Here is a 24085-nt window from a genome sequence, read left to right as displayed (position 1 = left end):
TGTTTACGTTGTAAAGGCCTTGACCAATGGGAGAGCTGGGAAAATGTGTTAACGAGGCGTTGTTGTAAGATTAATAGGAATGAAGAACACGCTCGACTGAAATGTCATATTGAAATGAATTAGTAGGCGAAGAGACAGACAGACAGACAGACAGACAGAGTTGAGCCAAAATGCATTTTTAGAAGATGTAAAATGTGTTCGCTGGCTGTCTAGTCGTATAGATAATGTATGCGCGCAGCCTCTTGTATCCCTAGAGGTATACAGTCCGTGTGAAGGAGTGCAATGACGCAGGTGACTCGAGGTTTTTAGAGTGACAAGGGTTTGAGCAACTTGTCAGTCAGTACATGGCAGAGGATAGGTCTAGCCACACCCTCTTCAAGCACACGGCGTCTCTTGTTGCGCATTCACGCTGGTGACCGAGAGTCACGGCAACAGAGGCCGGAGAATGGAGGTGTTGTCGCTGCTGGTGACCGACTCACCTGACATGAAAAGGCGCCAGAGAAAAGGCTACCTACATAGCGCTAAGCTTCGTACTGCCAGCGAAAATATCATTTCACTTCTTTTGGATTCTGGATTAACCACTTCTATTCTAACAATTTCTATCTCGAAGTAATTTTCAGGACATTTTGGTAGGGCATTGTCTTTCCTTTAAGTTTGATAATATAATGCAGCTGTCTGTCCACTTCTGTCTTTCTGTCCATATCAGCCTGTGTCTCTGTTTGTTTTTTCTTTTATGACTAAGATCACAAAAGATTGCCTCATTTGATTGTGCAATCGCTTCTTGTAACTAACAGCTTAGTGGTCACTATGTAAGATGAACAATAAATAGCTTTGTCCAGTTGTTTTGATCCATTGCCTTTGATAGAAAAATTCTTCGAAGTGTTCCTGGATCAAGCCAGGCGATTCCAAGCACAGACAAGTAGAACGATACCAGGTGTCTGTTACATATTGGAAAGAAAGTGAAACTTTCAAAGTCCACAATCTCCACAAACAATCCTGCCTGCGATGACACTTACCCATCATTCCTCACCCGCAACACCCGCAAGTCGAATGCACCCATGAAGTTCTGTGGAGCACACTGTTCTGGTTCTTGGCGGTGTACCCTAAAGTCCATGCGCCGATGCTATGTCTTTTTCTTTGTGGGGAGTGGCTCGTACTTATGTTTCCTGCACAGGTATTTACCTGCAGATATTTACCTGCGAGTCCTGACGACAAACACCTTTCACCGCATGTAGCACAACTGTACTTCATGCTGGACAGTTCTGAATATGGCTTTGTGTTGTCAACCCTGTCACTCAAGCTGTTTCGTCACCGGCTTTCAATCCTGGCTGACAGCTGCAAGCTTCCCTGTCCTGGGGCCACATTCATGAAGCCAGGGTACGTGGTTATCCCGGGGGCAAATATATAGGGCAGCGTCTTGTCTCTGTAGTTATATTAAGCAGCGTCTAGACCCACGGATTCTTTTTTACCCCTGGGACTGTAATTATAAATCAGTGGAAAACATTCACGGAGATAAAATAAGATAAAGCAATATCAGTGGGATCTGGACAGTGGGTCAAAACTACGGAGACAAGACGTTTGTCGTTGATTCTCCCCACTTTACCCTCTGGGCAATGACTTACCCATACTTCACTAATACGGCCTGCTCAGATAGCGAATGCGAGCTTCTCGCGAGATTTTTTAAGGTTCGCCTGTTTCCATTCTTCTTCATTTGAAGTGACCAAGAATGTCTAAAGTTCCAGGAAAAGAAAAAAGAGCTGATATGACCCCTGATGTACCGTTATATATGGGTACATTATGTTTTCTTCCCCTTGTCATCGTTGTATCTATCGATCTATCTATCGAGAGAATTGCTTGAATAAACATGCATACAAAGTTTCTTTATTTTCGATTTCTATTTCTTTATTGAACTAAAGGTAAGTCTACCTCTCAGGTAGCTCTAAATAGGAAACAAAGCAGGAACGCTCTTCTTGCACAAGCAGGCACTGATCCCGGCAGAAGCTTTTTCCCACCAAACCAACCAATCAACCTTTAGATTATTGTTTTCTTATATTTTTATCTGTACGAAAGTTGACTTTATGGAATTTTATTCCATGGTTAAGTCATGATTCTTGCAGAAAATTAAGAGGCAAACAATTGTTCGAGCCAAATAAAAATATTGTTTTTAGGTATTAAACAGGACAATCGGGAAAGTTTTTTTTAAAATTCCCGACAAAACAGTCCCTGCATTAGGCTACGGTTACAGAATTGTTCAAGTTATTTCAGACAAAATAAAGGGCTGATAAAAAGATACAGGTTTGTCTACCCTCACCAAAAAATCAGTATGTCAAAACTAGGATCACCAATGACAACTCAAATCATTAGTAATATATCACATATAGGGCTAGGAGTTTGTTTAAGAAAAATATTAGTTTTTTTAAGAGTATATTGGACTACACGCATACATTAGAAAGCAAAGGATGCCTGCCTCAAGTCTGGGCACACATGACCAGCAAAGGAAGAGCAAAGACGAGCTCACCTGATGCCGTGTGATCCTGACTATGTTTGCCGACTGGTGTGAGACTAGAGCACAGACCTACCTTGGAATGTTGAGGGTCATGCTCTTCGTCAATACGATGTCAAAGTGTGTATACGGGACAGGACAAGTCTCACCTCACGGTCACATGCAAAGGAGCATCGTGCTTGATGAGTTTTATATATTTCGCAATGACCCTCCAGGGCTTCCATACCACCTATCTGATTTGAATAAAAAGAAAGCTCAGCAGGGATTGCAAAACCGTGCATGTCGCCAAGGATTTGTTGTTGGAATATTGAATAGTTTGCCACGTCAACGGGTAATATAAAGACACGCAAACCTGTCTTTATACGCGGTTGGAAATGAGTATATCATCTTGTTTTCTTTTCTCTCCACTCCTTTCATTTTTCTTCGACTCCCCTCCAACCTACTCGAATGGTCGAAAAATGTCAGTGAAAGTATTCCACCTCCACCTTCAGACTTCATGATGCATGAGAGTACAGCAACCATTCGACGCAGGTCACACATCATGTAACATTCCCCTCTCCCATCCCGAGACAAATTTCCACAACAGGATACAAGGTACGTCCGCTACTGCTACTCCTCCAAAATCATTGCAACATCATTCTCTCGACCGAAACCCTCGATGCTCTTAAGGTGTAACTTCCACCTACCCTCTCTAACATTTTCAATATTATCAACATACAATATTGCGACTATGAGATGCCGATCTAAAGAATAGACGATCCGTTTCCTCCAGTCGCACATCTTCTATTATCTGGAAAAAAGTTACAGATATGTTCCTCCTCCTCCCTTTCCCCCAGAGGCTCAGCGAGTGTATTATTTAGTTATTCTTAAACTTACCAAAAGAATGGTTGTTGGTAGCACACGCGAAGTGGAAGATAAGAACCTGAGCAAGAATGTGCGGACATGTGAAACGACTGAGTGGGTGTGAGTGTTGGGTGGAAACCGGGTGTAAGACGAGCCATCAGGGCGGTAGCTGTGAAGCGAACTTAATTTGTTTTCCTTGCGCAACATGGGGAACTCAAGGAGAAGCGTCTTGTTTCCAAGATTATCACACTGTGTCCAGACCCCGCAATTTTTTTGACCACTTGAAGCAATAGTTACAGTGGTGTCTACGGTGCTCTGGACAAATAAAACATGAAGTAGTGTCTGCGGGTCTGAACATCACTTTATAACTTCGGAAACACAAATACTTTTCCACCTTTGGGAAACGTCTTCTCTCGCCTCAAAACTACCTCCCAGAAGTGTCCATTTTCCCTTTGGACTGTTTAGCCTACCCGCTCTACCCGCATAGTGTGGAACAACTGTTTCTGACTTTGTCTTTCCCCTGGCACCCGAGATAATCATCCATATTTTTAAAAGTTTTTTGTCTCAGGAAAAAATTAATTGAAATTAAAATTTTGAAGAAAATGTTGAAATGGACAGTGATGAACGTTCTCTGGAAAATTCTTTCGTCGATACTGTATCGTTGAAATTGTAGAAACTTTGTTGTGTGAACGTAATGTTTAAAGAGAGAGATATGCAAGTCTTCAGAAACTCTGGAGTTTTTAAATGTTGCCATCACTTTTTTTGTGACTCTGTACCCAGTCATTCAGGTTTAAGTGGTTGACACTGTTTAGATATCTGAGAGACTGATATGGACGCAGCGAGCAGAAGATATGACTGACGCTTTAGGGCAAATAGTTAAGAAACCGAAGAAAGAAAAAATAGGAAAGTCAGTTCAGAACAATCGGCGGCATTGTGAAACAGTCATGTGGTTTATAGCAGCTCACACGGTGTGATCAATATAGAGCGAAACAGGTGCATAAGCAGTTGAATATTTTGTTAATCAGTCGGGGGAATGCTTTTAATATTTTTTTTGTCACAGCCTTCGTAAAAAGATTTTTTCTTCGGCAGTCTGCCAGACCAATTTTTGACCACCTGTGCCACTGTCTGTAGTCGCACCGTATGAAGCTAGCTTTACCTTGCTCAACTAGCAGCGGACCTTTCGACATCTTCGTTTCCGAACCCAGGATTTTTTTTCCACGAACTTCTGGCACATACATTGGCACAGAGCAGCAACCTCTAACCCATCCCAATCTCATATGTATTTACTCGAACTTCTCAACTTTAGCCACAGGTGGGTGAGCGCCATGTCGCAACACGAACCCATCGGTGAGATATTTTTAACTTCCATTCCTTGTACCTCTCGTCTTTCACATCACCCTGATATTACGCCATACCTCCTGCACACCACAGCCCTCTTTTAAAAATAAAAGCCATTTCGAAAAAACCCAAACAAAAAACGACACGACACATGATACTGATCACCGATAGCAAGGAGACAGAACTAGAAAATGATAAAACAAGGTGCGATAACTGAATCATGGCAGATAATTCACCATGTGCATGAGTAGTAGTTGACATCAAGATATCCTCACACACGAGCAAGGCACAGGGTGAGGCACCACCCACATGACGACCACTTTCTGTCTACACTTTGCTGCTTTTAAAAACATTTGACATTTGACTCACAGAAACACATTAGCATGTCTAGAAGTCGCTATGCTGAGGATTGCGAAATCGCCTTGACGATGATTATCGATGGTTGATGGATGTAATGTATTATTATTTTCAACTACTGATTATTTATTCCTGGGATTTATAGTTCGGTCAGTCCTGATGAGGAATGAGGATTGTGGAAAGGGTAGAAAACAAGCATAGGGAAATCTGGTCTGCAGATAGAAAAGTTCTTGAGAATATAAAATATTATTTTACAAGAAAAAAGTTTGCTTCTCTTTGCACAAGATCCCTCAAGCCTCAGCGATTTCTTTTTGTCCTCGAAGGTATTATATTGCAATAATCTTCGCCCTCTTTCTACTTTGGAGGGCGAGAAAAGAAAAACGCATATAGGACGTGCAGACGACAGCCCAAAGGGGGGCGAGTTGAGATAGAGGTTGCATGATGGGATAGAACTCACCCATCAAACAAACAACCGTTTGCGAACTGTTTAACGTCTTGTATTTCGCGCTGAGGTCCTCACACTGAGGTACAGGAGCTGGAAAATAGTAAAGTTGGTGTATTTACACTGGAACTGTTTCTCAACGTGTTTTGTTATGTCGAATGAGACTATGCGAGTGTTGGTGCAAGACATGTTATCAAGTGCTAGAGCATCACTAACCCTGATATGCACAGAGGAAAAGTAAACATCCTGAGTAAGCAATAAGCCATGCGTTTGGGCGAGGAAGGGGTAGGGGTCGGGTACTCTGTGAGTCAAATATTTGATTATGGAAAAACTTTAGTTCATACAGTCACGCAAGTTTGTATAATTTTCGTAAAAAGCCTACGATTTAGAAGTGAGGGTGTGTCGTGGCTACAGGGCAGGCAGGAAACTGGTAACTGCCATAGCGACAGTTGCTTGCTGCTACTGGAGTGAGAAGCCATGAGTTCAAATATCGTCTCGGTATGCTCTGTAACACCTGTTCACAGTTCCAGTCGTCGGGGGTTATTTTTTCATATCCCCCTCTATCGTCCCTCCCCTGCAAGTGCGAAATCACCTCAAGGATGAAGTACTTTCCTGATAAACCGACCAGTCATCCGACATTTCCTGTGCGTGTTATGAGACTATATTATAGATAGCAGACACGCTGCTACCGAGCGTTAGGAATACAGTTGACTTAACCATCAGAGATAAAAGTAAACACCTTAAGTAAACAGTAAACCCGTGTGTCGCGGCAGTGGTTTGGGTTTAGGGAGGGCAAGAAATTAGTCAAATATTTGATTTTCCCGAAACTTGCAGCTCAGAGCTTGCTGCGTAGTTGAAACATCTGCTGCTTCCATCACACTTTGGACAGAAAATAAAATCATACCTTCTCCATAATGCAAATTCATGCTAATCTACAGATACTGTTGTACTACATTATCTTTATCTAACAACCACTCAGGCAATGACCAATAATTCTAGACACCCTTACAATTGCACAATGTCTCAGCTGCACTGAAGAATTTTCTGTAATTTGTTCATGCACTGTTTTACTTTACTATTGTAGACTATATTCAAGGTTTGTGTTTAAGCGTTTCTGGTGGCGAAAAGGCCGATGATTTTTAAAGGTGACGCCTATATGGTAAGCTACAAGAAGGTAATTGATGCCTTCATACCACATGGGAACAAAGGCATACTACAATTTAAGATGCCTTTACCCGAGGTACTTGGAGGCCACTAAAATTGTTTACACGATCTCAGAAGAGTCCGGTGTAGAGGCCATAATTAGGAGAGGAGTAGACTATAATTAGGAGGGTATATAAGGCTGTAACTCTGCCTGTGTTGCACATGACCTTTTTCACAATTTTGACATCGCAAACCAGACACTTTGTGTGTGTGGGGTGGTGTTGTTGTTTTTTTTCCCCAAAGCGGAATTATTTTACCTCGGATAAACAGAGGACACGGAATTGAAACACGAGAAATATACAAGGCATACTACGTCTACAGTTTAGCCAAACAATAAAAAGTGTTTACGATTCAGCCAATAAAAAGTGTTTGTTTACCTTAAAGCCATTTTTGATGGAACGTGTGTACAAATATATTATTTGTGGCCGCCGAATGTCAGCAACCTCCTCAGGTTCGTGTGAACATGCAAAGAAGCAAACTTGGTACTCTTGTAACTGTTGTTTGTGGGTGTGTACCTGTTGACAGAAAAGAATGGAGGTCGCTAGTGAATGCCTTATACAGCACCACAAAGAGGACTGAGTATATATAAAAGTATATGCGATTATAAAAGTAGGTGTGTGCGCTCGTACAGTAAACACAAATCCTAAATCCCAAAGCTAACTCCTGCAGTAATCACAGAAGTGCACAGTTCTCGAGGTAACGATCATGGGTAGTTTGTTGGCACAAATACGTTTTGTTGGCCTGAGATTTTCAACTTTTATTTTGCTGAAAAAATACTTTGCTCCCAATCGTTTACCAGCTCCTTACAAGTGTAACGAGCCAGTTTCCACCATTGTGTATAGGATATTGGTTATTGTCATTTCCTGAGTGGTCATTATCTTCTCAACTCTGCTAAGCCTTATTAGCTACAGAGAGACAACTTTTAATATCATATCTTCTTTTTTTTCATCAGTCTCCGTTCTATCAATATTTTGAACTGTTCTTGTGCTGTGAACTTTTGTCACTTAACGACAAGCCATCTTGTTTACCTGAATGAGTCTGAAACAAAAATTCTGCTGTCAGCTGGTGCAAGATGTTAAACATTTAATAATCATACTTAAAACAGACAACTGTACTTTCTCTCGCAAGTAAACAAACTGAAGCCCGGGGAAAAACAACCAGGATATATACGCTTTACGAGTAAATTATGAAGGAAACTCTCACTTGATTTATTGAGTGAGCTCCTCCAACTGTCTTTTTTATTTCCAACTGCAGCTCAATCAGTTGAGTCACGCTTATTTAATACACTAACTGACGAACTCGGCGGGATGTAGACAGTAGTTGCACTTGCTGTGTTCTTCCGCAACAGGTTGAGGTTTACAGTTTATTTTGGCTGTGTTGTGATGTTTCATTCCTCGCATTCTCTTTCTCCCTCTCTAAGGTACCTTATGAGAGGACCCGGATGTCAGTGTTCAGAAGCAAACTGTATCATCGAAATATTTTCATACCATCTCTCGCACCTTACAGTTACCTCTCTCTCTCTCCCCCACTCACTCATCCTCCGTGCTGACTATTTAAGGAATGATGTAGAAACAACGATGTTAGCATTCACGCATGTGCGCCAGTCCCAAACCTTCTAAACAATGATAGTAACATCAATCGCAAACTCTCCCAAGTGTTAGAACTATCAAGAACTGTCAGGATGGGCATCGCTCAGTGCACTCGCCGACCAGATCGTTGTTCTGGAAAGATGTGTCTTTCTACAAATAGAGCAGTTTCTAAAATATTTTACAGTTTTTTTATCTATAGATATCTTTAAAAACATTATTTGGATCCACTGCACAAAAATTCCCTGCATTTTTTAATTTTTCCCACCTTTACATTTAATTTTCTTGATGTTTACAAATTTGCGGTTTGTATATCTATATTATATACATATCTATTAACGGAGGTTAGGTTCTCATGAAAAGATAATTCACAACCGTGCACTGTATTGCAGACACGCCGATGGGTTGACTGGAATATGCACGGTACTGAGCGTCGGTCTCACTGTACACTGTGTCTTAGTCATCCCCGGTATCTTGGCGACAAGTAGGTCACAAAATGCTCTGTCAACACCAGCCCTTGACAAACATTCACAACCAAGGAGGCCGATCACCATCTAAACATGAATCAAGTGACTGTTGCGAAACTACAGTAAACAAATTACTGAAGTGGGTATTCCGCCAAATCCGGAGAAATGGTATCTTTCACTGAGTTGTACCCTAGTCATTAGAAAAAAAACCGCCAAGACTTTAAAAGAAAAGACCCAGGAATACGAGGAGTACAATTGTCTTTTCTTTTTTTTTTTTTTTTTGAGAAAAAGATAGATTTTTTTTGCTTGGTAGTTATTGTAAAGTGTTCCTCCAAAGTTAAAGGTTTAGTATTGCGTGTGTGTGTGGTTCTTCGCTTTATGGAAGATGGCAGCGAACAAGCTCGAGGAGTAGCCGCCTAAGTAGTAAGTATCCAAGTAAATCCATAAATAAGCAGATAAACTCTAAACTTGGAATAGTGAATGCTTTGAAAGGAAGTAACCAAAACTGTGCTTGAGCTCTTTGATTCAGGGAGAGGTTAGGTCGGGTTGCGCATGTCACATCTTTCAGCACAGGGCATCTGGCAGATGACAGGTCAGCGGCACAAACACACATTTTTTTCAGAGCAGGTGTCTAATGTACCTTCATACAACATGTACGCACTCAGCACACAAACAAGGCGAAGGAAACCGGAGTAACTTTATAAAACCACTGACGGTCAGCCCTGTAAACAGGTGTCACTTCCAGAGAGAGATGTAGTGGAGCCGAGATACGAACCCACGGCACTCAATTCTCACTGTTGTGGTGCCATTGCCCTCAGCTGCCCCTGTAAACTGGATAAGCAGTGACTAACAGCATAAGAAGCAAATCATAATAACGAGGAGTGTTAATGAGATATACCATAAACACAATTCAGCAAATCTCGGTTTTCGTTTTTCCCTCCGTGGGTTTTGTGTGTATCTCATAAATCTTTGATATTTTGTTATGGATTGTGATCGTTACCTTTATTTACTATCCCCCTCAACACACACACACAAACAAACTAGTGTGAATCGGCTTTTGGTACAGCATGGTTGAGATTTTATTCTTATTTTCAAACTAAACATTATACTGCAAGAGTATGCATTCATCCTGCATATGCTCTATCATCCTCACTCCTAATTCTATTTACACGATACATACATCAATGACTTAGAACTGCATCAGAAGTAAACATACCAAATAAACTGTAAATGACGCTGGTTATCGTGTACCTGAAGTAGAAATGATCGCGGAGTGGCTACAACCACCAATAACAAAATTCTCAGGAGACATCACCAAAACTGATTTTAGATGGAATGAAAAACTTCCCTACTGTGTTGTTTTCCAGGAAAACAACACCGCAAAAATGGAAAGCCAGTGGTAGCTTACGTATAAATGGAAGGCTCTTCAGTTGAAACAAGTCTAATAAGCTTTCCAAGAGTCGTCACAATAACATGAAAATGCGTATACGACTAGCTGCGCTTTGCTTTTCTACGGATGCCACCTATTTTCAAAAAGGATAACGTTACACACAGTTTTATTCCCATGAAAATGTGTGCTTATAATACATCCAAATATTTCTTCGTTAAAAATGATCAAACTTTACTAATAAAAGTTCCTTCTATATAAATCAGTCTAAACATCGTCAATAATCGGTAATAAATTGATGAAAAATGTAAAGTATATGTAATTGTCGAAGTTTAACAGTTCTTTAAAGTTTCCTCAAAATATCGCCAAGCTTTAAAAATACTTTACCAGAAGACGCAAGTCGTTTCCTGGGTATTAACTAGTTACCTAACCACTAAAACTGATTATCTATTCGTGTTTCTCAGTAAAGCGATTTTCGTGTGAATTTATTGGCCGATGATGTACCATCTGAATATGAGATGTTTATAACTTTGTGTCACTGGCTGCCATTTTCTTGGATAACCCACAGATAAGCAAGAGCCTAAGCGAAGAAATTTAATCACCCCACTTTGGCGAAAAGTCCCCTAGCTTGATTTTGCGAACGTGCCAGCCTCGCTGACCTCTCAACACTTAATAGGCGGCTACACATCCATCAGCTCTTGGGTCCGACCCCGCCCAGTAGACAGCAGCGTCTGAACACACGTCAGCACCTCCTGACGGCTTGGCCCACCAGGCCCCGCGCGTGATCACCTGGCCCCTTCCCATGATGCTGCGCTTGTACCCGGAAGCGATGGAAACAGGATGACCCATGGTCCTCAACATTTGAACGTCATCATCTGCGATGCCCTCTTCCAGCAGCACCTTGCTATTGATGCTGCCGACATGAACGCCATCGTCCCTACCAACATTTGAAAGCAGGGTGTACGCACAAATAAACAAGCGACAAAATAAACTCTCTTTCAAAGCTCAACCGAGTCAAATTTAAAGCGCAAACGTGCTGCAGTCTTAACAGAAGATAACGCGGTCGTTGTTACAAAAAGCTTTCGCTTTGTAGGTTTTTTTTATTTATTTATTTATTTTTTAGAAAAGCATGTATAGAATGGCCTAAATCATAAGGCTTCGGCTATATCCTAAATGCAGCTTCGAGTATATTCTCTTCAAATAATCTCTTCTTGAGCTTACTCCTAACAACATTTCACACACCGCTTGTCCATCTTCGTGTACTGGCTACTTCCCTACTCGTTTTCCTCTGCAGAATCACAACTTCGAGGTTTGGTACCGAATTCCTTTTGTGTTTTCTATATTGTCTTTTATTAGTCATACAAGCGTGAGTATGCGCAATATTGATAACGCGTTTTACTATCATTATTTCCACATTAGACGTTGTCCAATCATAAGTCTCCATTTCTTACATCGTTGAAAATGAAGAAATGAAGACGACTGCTATCAAAAATTCAGGTGAGATTGTGATGTTCAAAGGATGTAACTCGCAAATGGTTTTCAATCAGATTTTTAAAAAAAGGACCTGACAATTATTTAGAGCAACTCACAATGATTTTGCAGACCAATTATTTGTTAAGCTAACTCGTCAGAATCAGTAGTAAAATAGTCATGTTCTCCTACAGCCTGACTCATATGTGCCTTCATCGATTTAACAATTGGGTAAATTGTCAAATTTGAGTGGTTAAGCAGTTGGTAATGAAATAACTCCTGACTCATAAGCCAAAGTTACTTAATCGAACAACAGAGCGGAGATTCTCAACAAAAGGGTTATATATATATAAATCAAGCAGGCATATGCAGAAAACCGATTTTACACCCTCTGATTAAAGGATACTGCTCAAGAAAACAGTAGACAAGAAAAGTATTTTGAATTGGAAAATGACAAAGCGCACTATGCCAACTACAATTTTTCGTATATTTATCTCAGAATTTTAATTCAATAAAAACGCTATTTACTAAACTGTTGTGACATCCTGTTTTTCTAATTTATTTACAAGAGCTAAAACAAGTCTGCCTTTGATTCTGAGAGAATAATAAATCATCAACTGGATAAAAGGTCCAGAGACCAGAAGCAAGTCGTTTTGGGCACCATATGCGGAAAACACATTTATTCAGCTCTGTATGCTAACCTGCTGGGGAAGCATGCTCATTTAATACAAACCCACGCAGCTCGGTTAGAAAAAAAGAGATTAAGGACTGATGCTGCACAATTAATTAGCAAGTGCTTCAAGGGTTTGCTATCGATCAAAACCAACCTGTCAACATCTTCCAAGCAGATTCTAGGCTGGTCCAGTGCTTGTTGTGGGTTCATGCCGAATTCCACCTGATTCAGCAAGACCTGGAAGAAAGGGTGTCACATTACTGTTAATGGTGCTATCAATAATAGATTTTTAATAAATAAATAAAAACGTTCCTTAAACGAACACTAAAACTAATAAAAGCGATTACGAAATACGTTGTTGTTATAATAACCCTTCCTTTCCCCTTAATAAAGGTGGCCTCAGAGCGCTTTAAAAACAAAAACAAAAACAAAACAAATCAAAACAAAACACACACATAGATGACAATAACAATAATGTGCCACGAGCACGTTGTTGTCCAGTTCTGGAACCAAGGAAGTGACAGACTCATAAAGCAAGAGAGAAGATAAACACCTCTCATCGGGAGAACAGTCGGCATCGGGTACACAAACAGATCCCAAATCTGAGCATGTAGCGGAAAATGCAACGACAAAGCACACAAAAGAAGATAAAAAAATGTGAATAATGCATGGTCAGAAACAAAGAGTTATCACAGCAGAGAAATGGTGACAAGTCACCCTAGCAAGCTGAAAACTTCAGACAAGATATGGCCTTCAGTAGGACGAACAATATATACTGTTGTCAGTAGGCTGCAGATCCCGATTGTGAAGATGTGCTTTACAGGTGGAAATTACTTGCCCAGGCATAGAGGAATATGACGAGAGCGAAAAGCAGAGAGCAGCAGAAGACACTAGATCGGCACAGATCCAGAGACAAGTCCTTTCAGACCTACACGACTAAGGGACACCACTCTCATAAAGTTTTGTACTGAGTTACATTTCCTTGAGTATTACAGTTCTGGTAATTAAGACACATTTACTTACAAGCAAACTCCCCTAAACTAATTCGAACAAGAATTACACAAAACTTCCAAGCCTAGAGTCATGAAATGTATGAATGCCCTTACCTGTACATGGCCTTGAGGCTGCATAAAGCCGCCCATTACGCCGAAGACACTCAGCAACTCACCTGAACACAAGCATATCCTGAATGGTCAACTTCCTTACAACTTTTCTTTATGGTATCAAAATTCTAAAACGAGGAATGAAATTATTGCTTCACACATGACTACAACTCACAGGTTAAAATGAAGTGTGAAGAACACTAAAATAGAACAGCAGGTGCATGTACCTCTATCATAAAACAGCACAAGAAGACTTTCACTAAGCAAACATTTCATCCGAGCGAGACAACAAAGCATCTTCACGCGATTTTTTGTGGGGACAGCCAGAGCAAGAAAACTCCGTGTGACAATGATAAAAGATTACTCTTCTCAACAATCCCGTCTATATTGATGCGTAATATTAAGTCTTCTTATCTTAGAAAAAATAAAGACTGGAAATATATTTGCAGTGGTAGTCTCTCGAATTTTTGTATCTGCTCCAGGATTAGTGCACTTGACTGTCGACATAATGATCCTAGGTTCGAGGCCTGCCATGGCTGAAAAGCTCTACCTTTTATGCACGCCAAAGACGATGGGACGGAGATATAAAAGAAAGAAGGGAGGAAACGAAAGACAGAAGATAAGCAGCACGGAGGCATTCAGTGACATTCACTGCAACTATGGCGACAATCAAATCTTCCTTCGCAGCCTGTGAGCACACACAAAATGTACCTGTTGTGTCGCTGGTGACTAGGGATGGGATGATAGTATGGTATGGTCGTTTGTTGGGGGCCATGACGTTGGGATGGGCGGGATCCAGCGAGAATCCACAGCCTCGATTCTGCCGAGGAACAGGACACACACACACACCACACAGGCACACGCATCCGCACGGTCCAGTGTCTCGTTTTAACTTCACCCCAGCACTGAGCAACGTTTTCTAACTGGTGCGAGGACCGGAAAGCTCCGAGAGACTGATAATGCTTACAACTGACCAGAGAGCTGTGTAAAGTTGTTAGCAGGAACTGTTAAAATGACAACTTTAAATTGCTGTCCAGGTCCTTGACTATGGATACCGATTAATGTTGGTAACTCAATGAATGATGATGATGATGATGATGATGATGATGCGCTTCGCTGTACCTGTAATGTGAAGCCACAACCTTCAGGCACAATGGCTGTGCCGAAGCCCATATAGTTGCTGTTGATGAAGGAGCAGGCGTTGCCATCGGCGTCGGCAGTGCAGAAGTAGACGGTGTCGCTGGAGGTGAAAGGAGACCCTTTCAGCACATCGGCGGTGGCCCTGCCGCCATAAATTTTACACGCCTGACAGATTGCGCAAGAAAAATAACGGAATAACAGTATTATGATGATCCTCCGTTTTCTCAAACACGAAACATTGTCCACGGGGAACCCGGACGTAGGCGACGGTTAACTCATTCTATCCAGTGACTACGGGCCGAAAAGCCCGCGACCGGTAGTTTTTAATATTTAGAACTATCAACCTACAATTAACAACGCTTTAAAGAGCTTTTTTTTTTTAACATTTGCGTGGTGTTCTCACTGTGACACGGATACCGAGTGCTTTTGCTTTGATCAGCTGGAAAACAAGATGAAAGAAACCCCACCTGAATATCGTTTTCTCTTCAGTACTAATGGTCCTGGGAACGACTTCCGGCATAAAAATAAATAACCATACAAAGCAAAATGTCTTAACTGTCAGAAGAAGCTACCTGCTCGATAAAATTACTTCATTACCCATTTGTGGTGAATGGAAAAATGCTTTTTCAGATTCACAAAACTGTGCTTTACAAAATCTCGTGCTTGCCGCGTCCTGTAGGCTACCAAGAGGTGAATGAGGAGGATGTGGCAAAATAATAACAAGGTTTAGATAACTGACGCTTTATTGCGTGTGTCATCGGCGCTGCAACTTCGTTGCCAACATTTGCTCCACTGCCACCAAACCAAACGAGTAAATGAAAAATCTTTTTTAAAGAGAGTATTATATCTTGAGGGAGTCTAAGAGACCTGCCTGCCATCAATCATACACAGCGCAGTTATTGACCTTTGGCTTATGACAGCGCTGCTCACCTGTCAGGGTCGATCAGATCTCTCCTCCTGGCAGCGTAGTCCTTGCTCAGCAGCTCTTGGACAGGAACGGTCACGTGACTGGGGTCAGCGTTGTACCACATGGTATCAGCAAAACTAAGGCGAAGGGCCTCGATGACGAGGTGAAGGTACTCGGCGCTATTGGGTCTCAGAGCTGACAAAGTTATTAACAAGACTTCTTGTTAATGTCAAAGTCTGTGGTTGTTATTGTCAAGGGTTCTTATTATTGAGGTTGGTTTCTGCCGAGATTCGTTAATGTCATTTGTTATTATTGTCAATTTGTGTCACTGCCAAGGTTTGTTATTGTCAAGGTTTGTCACTACAGAGGCTTGTTATTGTAAAGAGTTTTTATTGTCAAGGATTCTTATTATTATCAAGGCGCGTTTCTGTTATTGTCAAAGTTTTTTAGTGCTAGCCAACGGGCCGACAGCAGCTGCAGGTTATTTTGATAACCCGTATGTGCTTGAGTACTTGCTGTTGTATGAACATTCTAATAGCTGTCCTGTCCTTATTTATTATTAGAGTGAAACATTTGTGCATGCTTTCAATACATTGTTCCTTTCTAGTAGATAATGGGAACAAGAACCGACTTCAGATTAGCTATATATCCGCTAGGAGTTTCTCCCTTCAAACAACACATCATTTATGTACTCGTCATAAAAAAAAATCGTCACGGCTTCATATCAGACAATGTATAGCATTTGTGTCGTTCACCCTGCAAGTCAAAGCCCTCAAGGATGTTTAGGGCCATGAGGGCCGTCAGCCCTTGCCCGCTTGGTGGCATCTCCCACACGCGCACGCCGCGGTAGCTGGTGCTGATGGGGTCGTCGAACGTCGTCTGGTGCGCCTGCAGGTCCTCTACAGTAATCAACCCACCGTGCTGCTGCACTGCCTGGCTCAATGCACGCGCTACACGGCCGCAGTAGAAGCCAGGTTTACCCTGGGAAGCCAGCTCCTGTAGAAACGACAAACCCCGTCTGTTGATGGGAGGAAAGCTGGGAAAAGGTCTCACTTTCTGCTTTAACTGTAATCTCACTTCACAAACCAAGCAGCCGACTGGCATCCCCATGATCTAACATTAAGCCCTCTGTTTTCTCTCAAGACACAAGATACCTACACAACGCATGGAGCCAATTACAGAACGAATGCAATCGTTCTGACTAGTAATTTTGGATAAGATCTATAAGTTCTGGCTCATCGTTAATTATCCAAACTTTCACGCCAGTCACATACAACGTGTAAGAACACTTTCGAATTATTGTTTTCGGCAAGGGTAGTCATCACCTTAAAAGTGTTCGCCAAGAAGGGCATGCGCATGACCTCGCCATGGCGTGGTGCTCTGCCGTTCAGGAGCATGTCCCGCCCGTGTTGATTGCTGGGTGCCTGGAATAAACTCTCACCTGTGGACAGACGACAGGTTCTCTGCAAAGAGGTTCACTGTCTCACAGGCTACACGCAGATCTCGCGTTACTTGCCGAGGCGTGTATCAAGAATAAAGATGCTAAACATCTGTTGACTACTGACTGTTAGCTCGTCTTCAGCTTTAACATATCCTTATGTTATGAAGAGCTGATTAATCCAGTTTGCTGAGATTTGCTACTCTTCTTTTGTGATTTTTAAAAAAACTTTTACCGAAAACCTGATTTCTTTATACCCATTTCCCTCTTTTGATTATGATGCTACGCAACGTACTCGATTTCCAGAAGTGAGCTGCGACTTCTTGCACCGGAAATCCTTCTTCCGCCAGGCTGATGGCTGGTTGTAGAATCTCTTGCAAGCTCAGCTTGCAAAAAGATACGTATATCTATACTTTAAAATGTACAGTGTCGCAACCGTTTCTCATGCGTTTATGTTTTAGACAACTAACATTTGTCACAAACCGTTTTTTTCGAGGCCATAATAATTGCCCACCCTTATCCCCAACCCCTGCAAGAATCATTAAATAAAGAAACGTTGCGCATATACCTTGCCGCTGCCAAAGTTCTCAACTGTGTCGACCCAGGCTGCAGCAGCCCCAGGCACGGTGACAGTCAGACCGTGACGTTTGGAAAACAAGCAGTCCTTGGTGAAGCCAAGCCCTGCCAGGCACGACAATGTCGCCTGGGAACTGGCTCGACCGCTGAAGGAAAGCATGACAAAATCAAGTCATCACCTGGGTGTCTTGCGAAATAGAGCAGTTTTAAGTAAACTAAAGAAAAGCCGGGGGTAGTGAGATGTGTAGTTATGAAGAAGAGAAAAGGTTACCCAAGCGTAGCCACAGACGGGAAATGTTGTGGAGTCGTATAACTGGAAACAAGCCCTGATCTGAGAGGTCAGCTGACAACCTAGTCCTCGTCTTTCGTACAGTTGTTGTTGTCGATTTTGGAAGAGAAAGTGATTCCACCTCGGGGTGATTTCGCACTGTGGGGGATGGGGATCGTGGTGGAATGTAGGAGGTGGGCAAGGCAGGCAGGTTTTCTAGTATAATTTTCGTTTCTACTTTCGACTACAGCTGTAGTCACATAAGGTCTTACTATGGTTGAAAGTATACAAAAGATGTAAAACAAGCTCCCTGAGGTTCTGTTTACCTGCCATTCAGCCCTTTGACTGAGCCAGACTGCGCGTCGTAGAAGAGGCAGAAGGCGTCGCCACCGATGCCGGTTGAACACGGCTCTGTCACATTCAGTGCTGCTGCCACAGCCACTGCTGCGTCTGCAGCATTGCCGCCGCGCAGCAAAATGTCTGAAAATTCATGCAGAGCAGCTCGTTTGGTAAGTCGATATGGTTCGCTTTCAGGCCGATTAATTTTTTAAATCTTTCTGCCGAAACAGTTATATGAATATGTTTTGAACTTTCATCACTACTTACATGCTTGAAGATCGACAGTGCCTCGTGGATCCTCGATAGGATCTTATCTGGAGATGACAGACGTTAAGAGACATTGTGTATGTGTGAGAGGGTATAGGTGTGCGTGTTATATGGGTGTGTATGTTTATATTTATATAATGGTGTGTTCACGTGTATAAATTATTTTGTGAGAAAAAAAATTCTGGCCTGCATTATGCCTGGTACAGACAATAAAGATTGATAGCACTGTTTCAACAACCGTTAATAATTTTCAGTGTTTTATCATAAAATGAAGAAATGTTTTTAAAAAGCAAATCAAGATGCAGGAAATACAAACAGAAAAAAGGACGAACATAATCACTCAATATGTATATTACTGTCGGTATTCTTACAGCAGTTTCCTGAGAAAGCTATATGTTAACTTACACACTTTGCATACGTTAACCACTACACTATTTTTGTTGTGATTCATCTTTTTTTATATTGTTATAAAAGCAAGCATTTCATGTTAACAAATCATCCAACGAACCTTTAAAAAACAAAATGGTTGATTCGATCCCTGATTTTTTTATTTTACCCCATTCAGTTGTACTACTACCTACTAGGTCAATCCAAGGTAGATAAGTAAGCATTTCACAAACTTGCATTGAAGACTAGCCTCCCTTAGTCTATCCGCCTTACCCAGTCCAATTTGGCTGGCGAGGGCTGGCTCGAGGCCACGCAGCCGTGTCGGCAGACCACAACAGGTCGTCGAGAGTTGAAGTCCATTATACAAACGCAAAACTTAACCAAATGCCAGACCTTGTTTCGTCCTTGCTGTCTGTAATTTGTAAAAACCCACAATGAACACGTATCCGAAAAAAAAAAATGTATGATCCAAATTAAATGTTGCATTTCTTCGCAACTGATTTAAATAAGAACTCAACCGTGTTTGTAAAATATGCTCCTCGCATTTCACTTATCAAAAAATATTATGTAAAGCGAGCAGAAAAACCAAATAATTAAAAAAAAATAAGCACTTTGAACGTGAGTTTCTGTAAAGTATGTGAATCAGCAAAGCGTTTGAAGTCTGACCTATATACTGCTAGTGGGGAAGAAAATGGCAGCTTAAAAAAAAAAACATATGCTTCTTGAACATCGTTACTGTTGTATGTCTATGATCGAGCTTGATCACGAACTTGTATTACACATATTATTTATATATACAGTAACTTTCGGCCTATTGAGTGCACGTGTATATATATCAACCGCATCTACTAAATTTTTTTTTAATATCTACTTTTTTCATAAATAAGCTCCACTGTTTATAAGCTGCAAATAAAACTTAAAAGTTGCATCGAAAACACCCTAGCATCACAGAATACCGAAAACATTCAGGTTCCATAACAGGTATATGAGACATATGTTCTACACCAGAGGACCTGTATATTGTTGGCATTCTGCGCTGCTAGGGTGCATTTCGTTTTGGACGTGTGTGCTTCAGCAACTGGTGTGAATCATCCTTCGACTGTATGCGGCTTTGACTTTAAAATGCCAGTAGTTGACACTTTCAGATAGAGCTCATCGAAAAATTAAATGCAGTCGGAAAAATCTGCGAACAAGCTGCAGGGTTTAAAACCGGGGGACAAGTCGCAGCTTATTGACCTTTTCGTAATGAGGTGCGCGAAAAGATATGCGCAGACGAAAGTATGGACCGCTACTTCCTGTTCAAGTATTTCGAAGATGGTTGAAACGCAAACGTCAAACACCTCCTTAGATTACTGTCGAAAGTTGCAGCGTGTTGCTTATATTTCGTTCGGAAATATCGAGGCATTTAGTTCCAGAGGCTCGGCAAAACGCGACCATGACAGTGGATACATCTATTTTGCCGAGAAATATTTATTCAACGTGCGGGGTAAGTAGAAAAGCCAGGTTGTGAATGTGCGATTGTGATCGCAGCTTATTGTCTGAATGTGCGATTGACTATATTAGTCTTATACAATATAGTTGCAAAAAATAAGTATATTTTTATATAAATATATTATAACATATACTGAGGTAGATCTTGATGAGAGAGCAAAACAATTTTAAGTAGTGGAGGTGAAAACTTGCATTGTTTACATTTTCGGTAACTGCATCTATCCAGGTATTTACGTGCTTTCTTTTGTTTTTATATGAGGTATATTATTGTTTGTATCTGATCCTGGTATGCTTTTCTGTTTTACTATGCACATTTATTACATTAAAAAAAAAATAGTTGCACCGAATCCATACGACGATGGTTGCCGAGCAACATCTCGGTGCTACAGATCGTACACGAAATCAGGAATTCCCCACACACTTGAAGTTAGTGACGGATTACATTTTCTTCTCACCAAAATAAGCTAAAATTATTGTTGAAAAGGCATAGTGAAAATATAAGTTAATAGAGGGGGGAGAGAGAGTATAATAATCATTCTTTTCCCAGTGCAGAATTTTTTGTTTATGTAGTCGTGCAATGAAGTTACATTTATAATAATGATAATCATGAATATTTAGTACACACATACCTCCTACTGATAGAGGAACTAATGACATTTGAAAAGTATCTACACGCAAAAAAGAGACATTCAACATTTATTTATTCTTGAAAGGGCGTGCAAAAGATAAATGTCTTTATTTGCATATTCCACAAGAAATGGTTTCAGAGCAGATTGTTCCATTTGGAGTAGAATGGGCAGTAAATATCAAGTGGATACCACTGTGCTTTCAAGACAAATTATTGTTGTTCATCAAGTAATAAATAACATCTTTTAAAATTTAATGTTGTCATGATTATTACAACATTGTAGTCCACAGCATTATTTCCATTTGCCTTAAGCAAGAAGCAGACTTCCATGGTATTAACAAAATACAGAAAATATCGAAGGAGAAGTACGCTGGCTCATCAACAGAAACTGCACGATAACTTTGTCATAAATATAAATGAAGCAGAGGCATTTCCTGACCTTCCCTTAAGGAATTAGATTGTCATGTCAGGAGAAATTCCTTCTTTATCAGAAGAAAAGTAGGACCTTTTCAACTCACTCAAAGTTTGTTTTCAAAATTGTCATGTATTATTTATTATTAGATACACTTTATTTTAAAAGTGGAAAGTACATTCAACATGTGTACAGTCGTCTTTATTTATCACATTTTCTTTTATGTACTCATAGATACAGTTTATGATGAAACCCTTTTGAGGGAAAGTTTCGGCAACAAACCAAATACCCTTTTGCACTAGAGCACACAGTTTTGGCCGTCCTTTTTATGTGACTCGTGGATTTAAAAAGTTGCATGTTGATATTAAACAATAATTTTGTAGGATCATCATTAGCATTTATATGGGTAAGGGTGGTGTCATAAACAATGGAGAATGTGTGCCTGTTTTAAAAGAATTTTTTCTTTTTAATTACTATTGTATATTCTCTTCCAAAGTGGTAGGTATAGCCCAAGATCCACATGTGCATTTATTCTTTATGGAGTTCAATTTTTTTTTTTTTTTGCAGATCACTCAGCAAGAATCTTTTCAGATAGAAAGGGACACAAGGCTGCAGTCAAATATTTTTAATGTGTTATAATTTGGAAATCCGGTATAAAACTCTATTTTTCCATAATCTTGTGAAAAACGTTCTAACCCAAAGTTTTCGATTTTTCTGCTGCTCTCCATTTGCAAATGATGTTCTAATTGTCGTATCCTCTCTTGAAGAACTTTATTCTTCTTTTGCCAATGAGAGCTGCTCTTCAACAGACTCTGCAGCTGCTGTTGCAGGCTCTGTCTCTGCCGTTGCAGGCTCTGTTGTGGGCTTTGCATCCCCATTTTTGCTGATAAGAAAAAACATTTTACCACGTGAAATGGCTGATATGGCACAGCTCACTTAACATTGACAGGGATTAATCTACAGTAACTTCAGAAGTTAACCTATTAAATTCATCAAATAACATGCCGCTTGCAAGATATTTTGATATTCCAATCTTTTTTTCATTTCATGGCTATCCAAGAAGCGTATTTTTTTTTTTTTTTTTTTTTTTTTTTTTGCTTTTTGAGGGTTTGATGTGACAAAAAGAAGTTAACTGAAAATATGTTTTGACACCTGTCAATAGTCAAAATGTCTAAATAATAATGACACAATTGATGTTCCTGCTCTTTGTTTATGTTATTAAATATTTTTAGCAATGAAAAAATTAAATTTGATAATAAAAGTCACTTTGCATTTATCTTTGTATTTCTATATGTGATTTGAACAATGATCTCCACGCACTGCACATCTGATCCTATTATGTATACATCTTGAAAATACACATTCTGATGTAGTGTAACGAGAATAGGTAATCAATAATGAATGGACTGAAAAGACAACAAAATTCTGACAATTGTGGCAAAGTTGTATGTTAAAATAAAAAAAAGACCCAGAAGGAAAAGCAATTAACAAAGATCTCACAAAGTGAATTAGTAAAATAACACAAATGTGGTGATGCCTGGCCCTACCTAAATGCTCTAAAATGATGCATCACATGAACAGCTTGTGAGAGGAAAGTTAAAGCTGAAAGTTCTCAACTAATTTTATTTCTAACTAAACAGGATCAGAATGTGCTTAAAAGAACCATTACTTCTATCTAAAGTTATGTTTGACCAACTATAATTTGTTGACATTTCTTATGCTCAACACAATATCCTCTATAAAGAAAAAAAATATTACTTAATCATACTCTGTTTTTATTGAGATCATCCACTAATACAATGCAACTAAAGTGAGTTTACCTCTGATTGGTGTTGATATTTGCTAGTGACAGGGGATGGCTAACTGCCAGCTGCTTTCTCTCTTTCCCAAGCTGAAAGTTGTTTAATGTAAACAAGCTTGGTACAGCATCTGGCTTTAGTCTCCTTTGCTTTCCTTTTAAGGGTAAAAGGCGAAAATCTTCTGGCACAAAGTGCCTGCTACAAACCTTTGTCCACCTTCCTATCTGAGAAAAAAAATAAATGAATTGTTATTTTCATAAACATTTACCAAAACACATGTAAATGCATTGCACTTATGATTTTGCCTTTCTTATAGCAATATGCAGAAGTTTACTTTAACTTACTACAAATAATATTGGTAATATATGTTCACCTTTCTCAGCATTTCAATATAACAGTACTTTAATAATATGTACTCCCTTAGAAAATGTATGTTGGTATGCGCGATAACGTTTTCGGTAATACAAAATAGCTATGCCTATATGCAGTAAGTTAAGATTACGAAAACAACAATTATTCTAAAATCAGAACTTTAAATCTTTAGACTGGCTAACGATGGTTAAAATGGAATGAAGAAAAAGTGATATAACGAGTGAAGAAAACGATTAATAGTGATTAGAATTCGATCACGCTTACCCGAAAGAGGGTTCCTTCGTCTCTTCAAATTCTTACAAGCCAAAGCTTCTTCATTTGCTTGTCCTTTGGAATTTCATGGAAGGACAATGTTGGACATTTATAGGCCTTAACTGTACATGAGGTACACAGCAAATTCGATTATCATTTTTATTTGTAAGAGCTCTCATGCTTGAAGAATGCTACGAGTATAAACAGCAGACAGCAAAACCGGAAGTGGCCTCACATACTTGCTGGGTGAAGGTCGTAACGTGCTGGGTGAAGGTCGTATGCATGCATAATTCTCCGAAATTTGCGGTACATATATATATATCGCCAGTCATCCTCTGCTAGGTATAGTAGTCTCCCATGGCTGAACCATTAACCTAGTAAACTCTCCACAAGATCGAGGGTGCGAGTAATGTTTCTAAACACAAGTCAATAACGCG

At 40.2% G+C, this 24085-nt stretch overlaps 1 protein-coding gene and 1 long non-coding RNA gene across 2 annotated transcripts; one reads left to right on the top strand and one right to left on the bottom strand.

The window, feature by feature from the left end:
- Positions 1–9796: 9796 nt before the first annotated feature.
- Positions 9797–19882, bottom strand: LOC112560213 (glutathione hydrolase-like YwrD proenzyme). The gene is given in 14 exon segments (XM_025231881.1): positions 9797–11063; positions 12424–12506; positions 13376–13437; positions 14084–14192; positions 14495–14654; positions 15443–15614; positions 16175–16415; positions 16745–16860; positions 17153–17243; positions 17426–17579; positions 18028–18181; positions 18968–18994; positions 18997–19106; positions 19708–19882. Coding segments are annotated over 14 exon segments (1764 nt in total). The 5' UTR covers positions 19725–19882; the 3' UTR covers positions 9797–10795.
- A 158-nt stretch (positions 19883–20040) lies between these two features.
- LOC112560248 lies at positions 20041–22501 on the top strand. Its single transcript, XR_003098499.1, has 2 exons — positions 20041–20180; positions 20523–22501. It is a non-coding gene; the product is annotated as an uncharacterized LOC112560248 (long non-coding RNA).
- Positions 22502–24085: the final 1584 nt, after the last annotated feature.

This window comes from Pomacea canaliculata, linkage group LG1 (assembly GCF_003073045.1).
Source record: "Pomacea canaliculata isolate SZHN2017 linkage group LG1, ASM307304v1, whole genome shotgun sequence".
Taxonomy (NCBI): domain Eukaryota; kingdom Metazoa; phylum Mollusca; class Gastropoda; order Architaenioglossa; family Ampullariidae; genus Pomacea; species Pomacea canaliculata.
The sequence above is the reverse complement of the archived record's forward strand: the minus strand, read 5'-3'. Positions and strand labels throughout refer to the sequence as shown.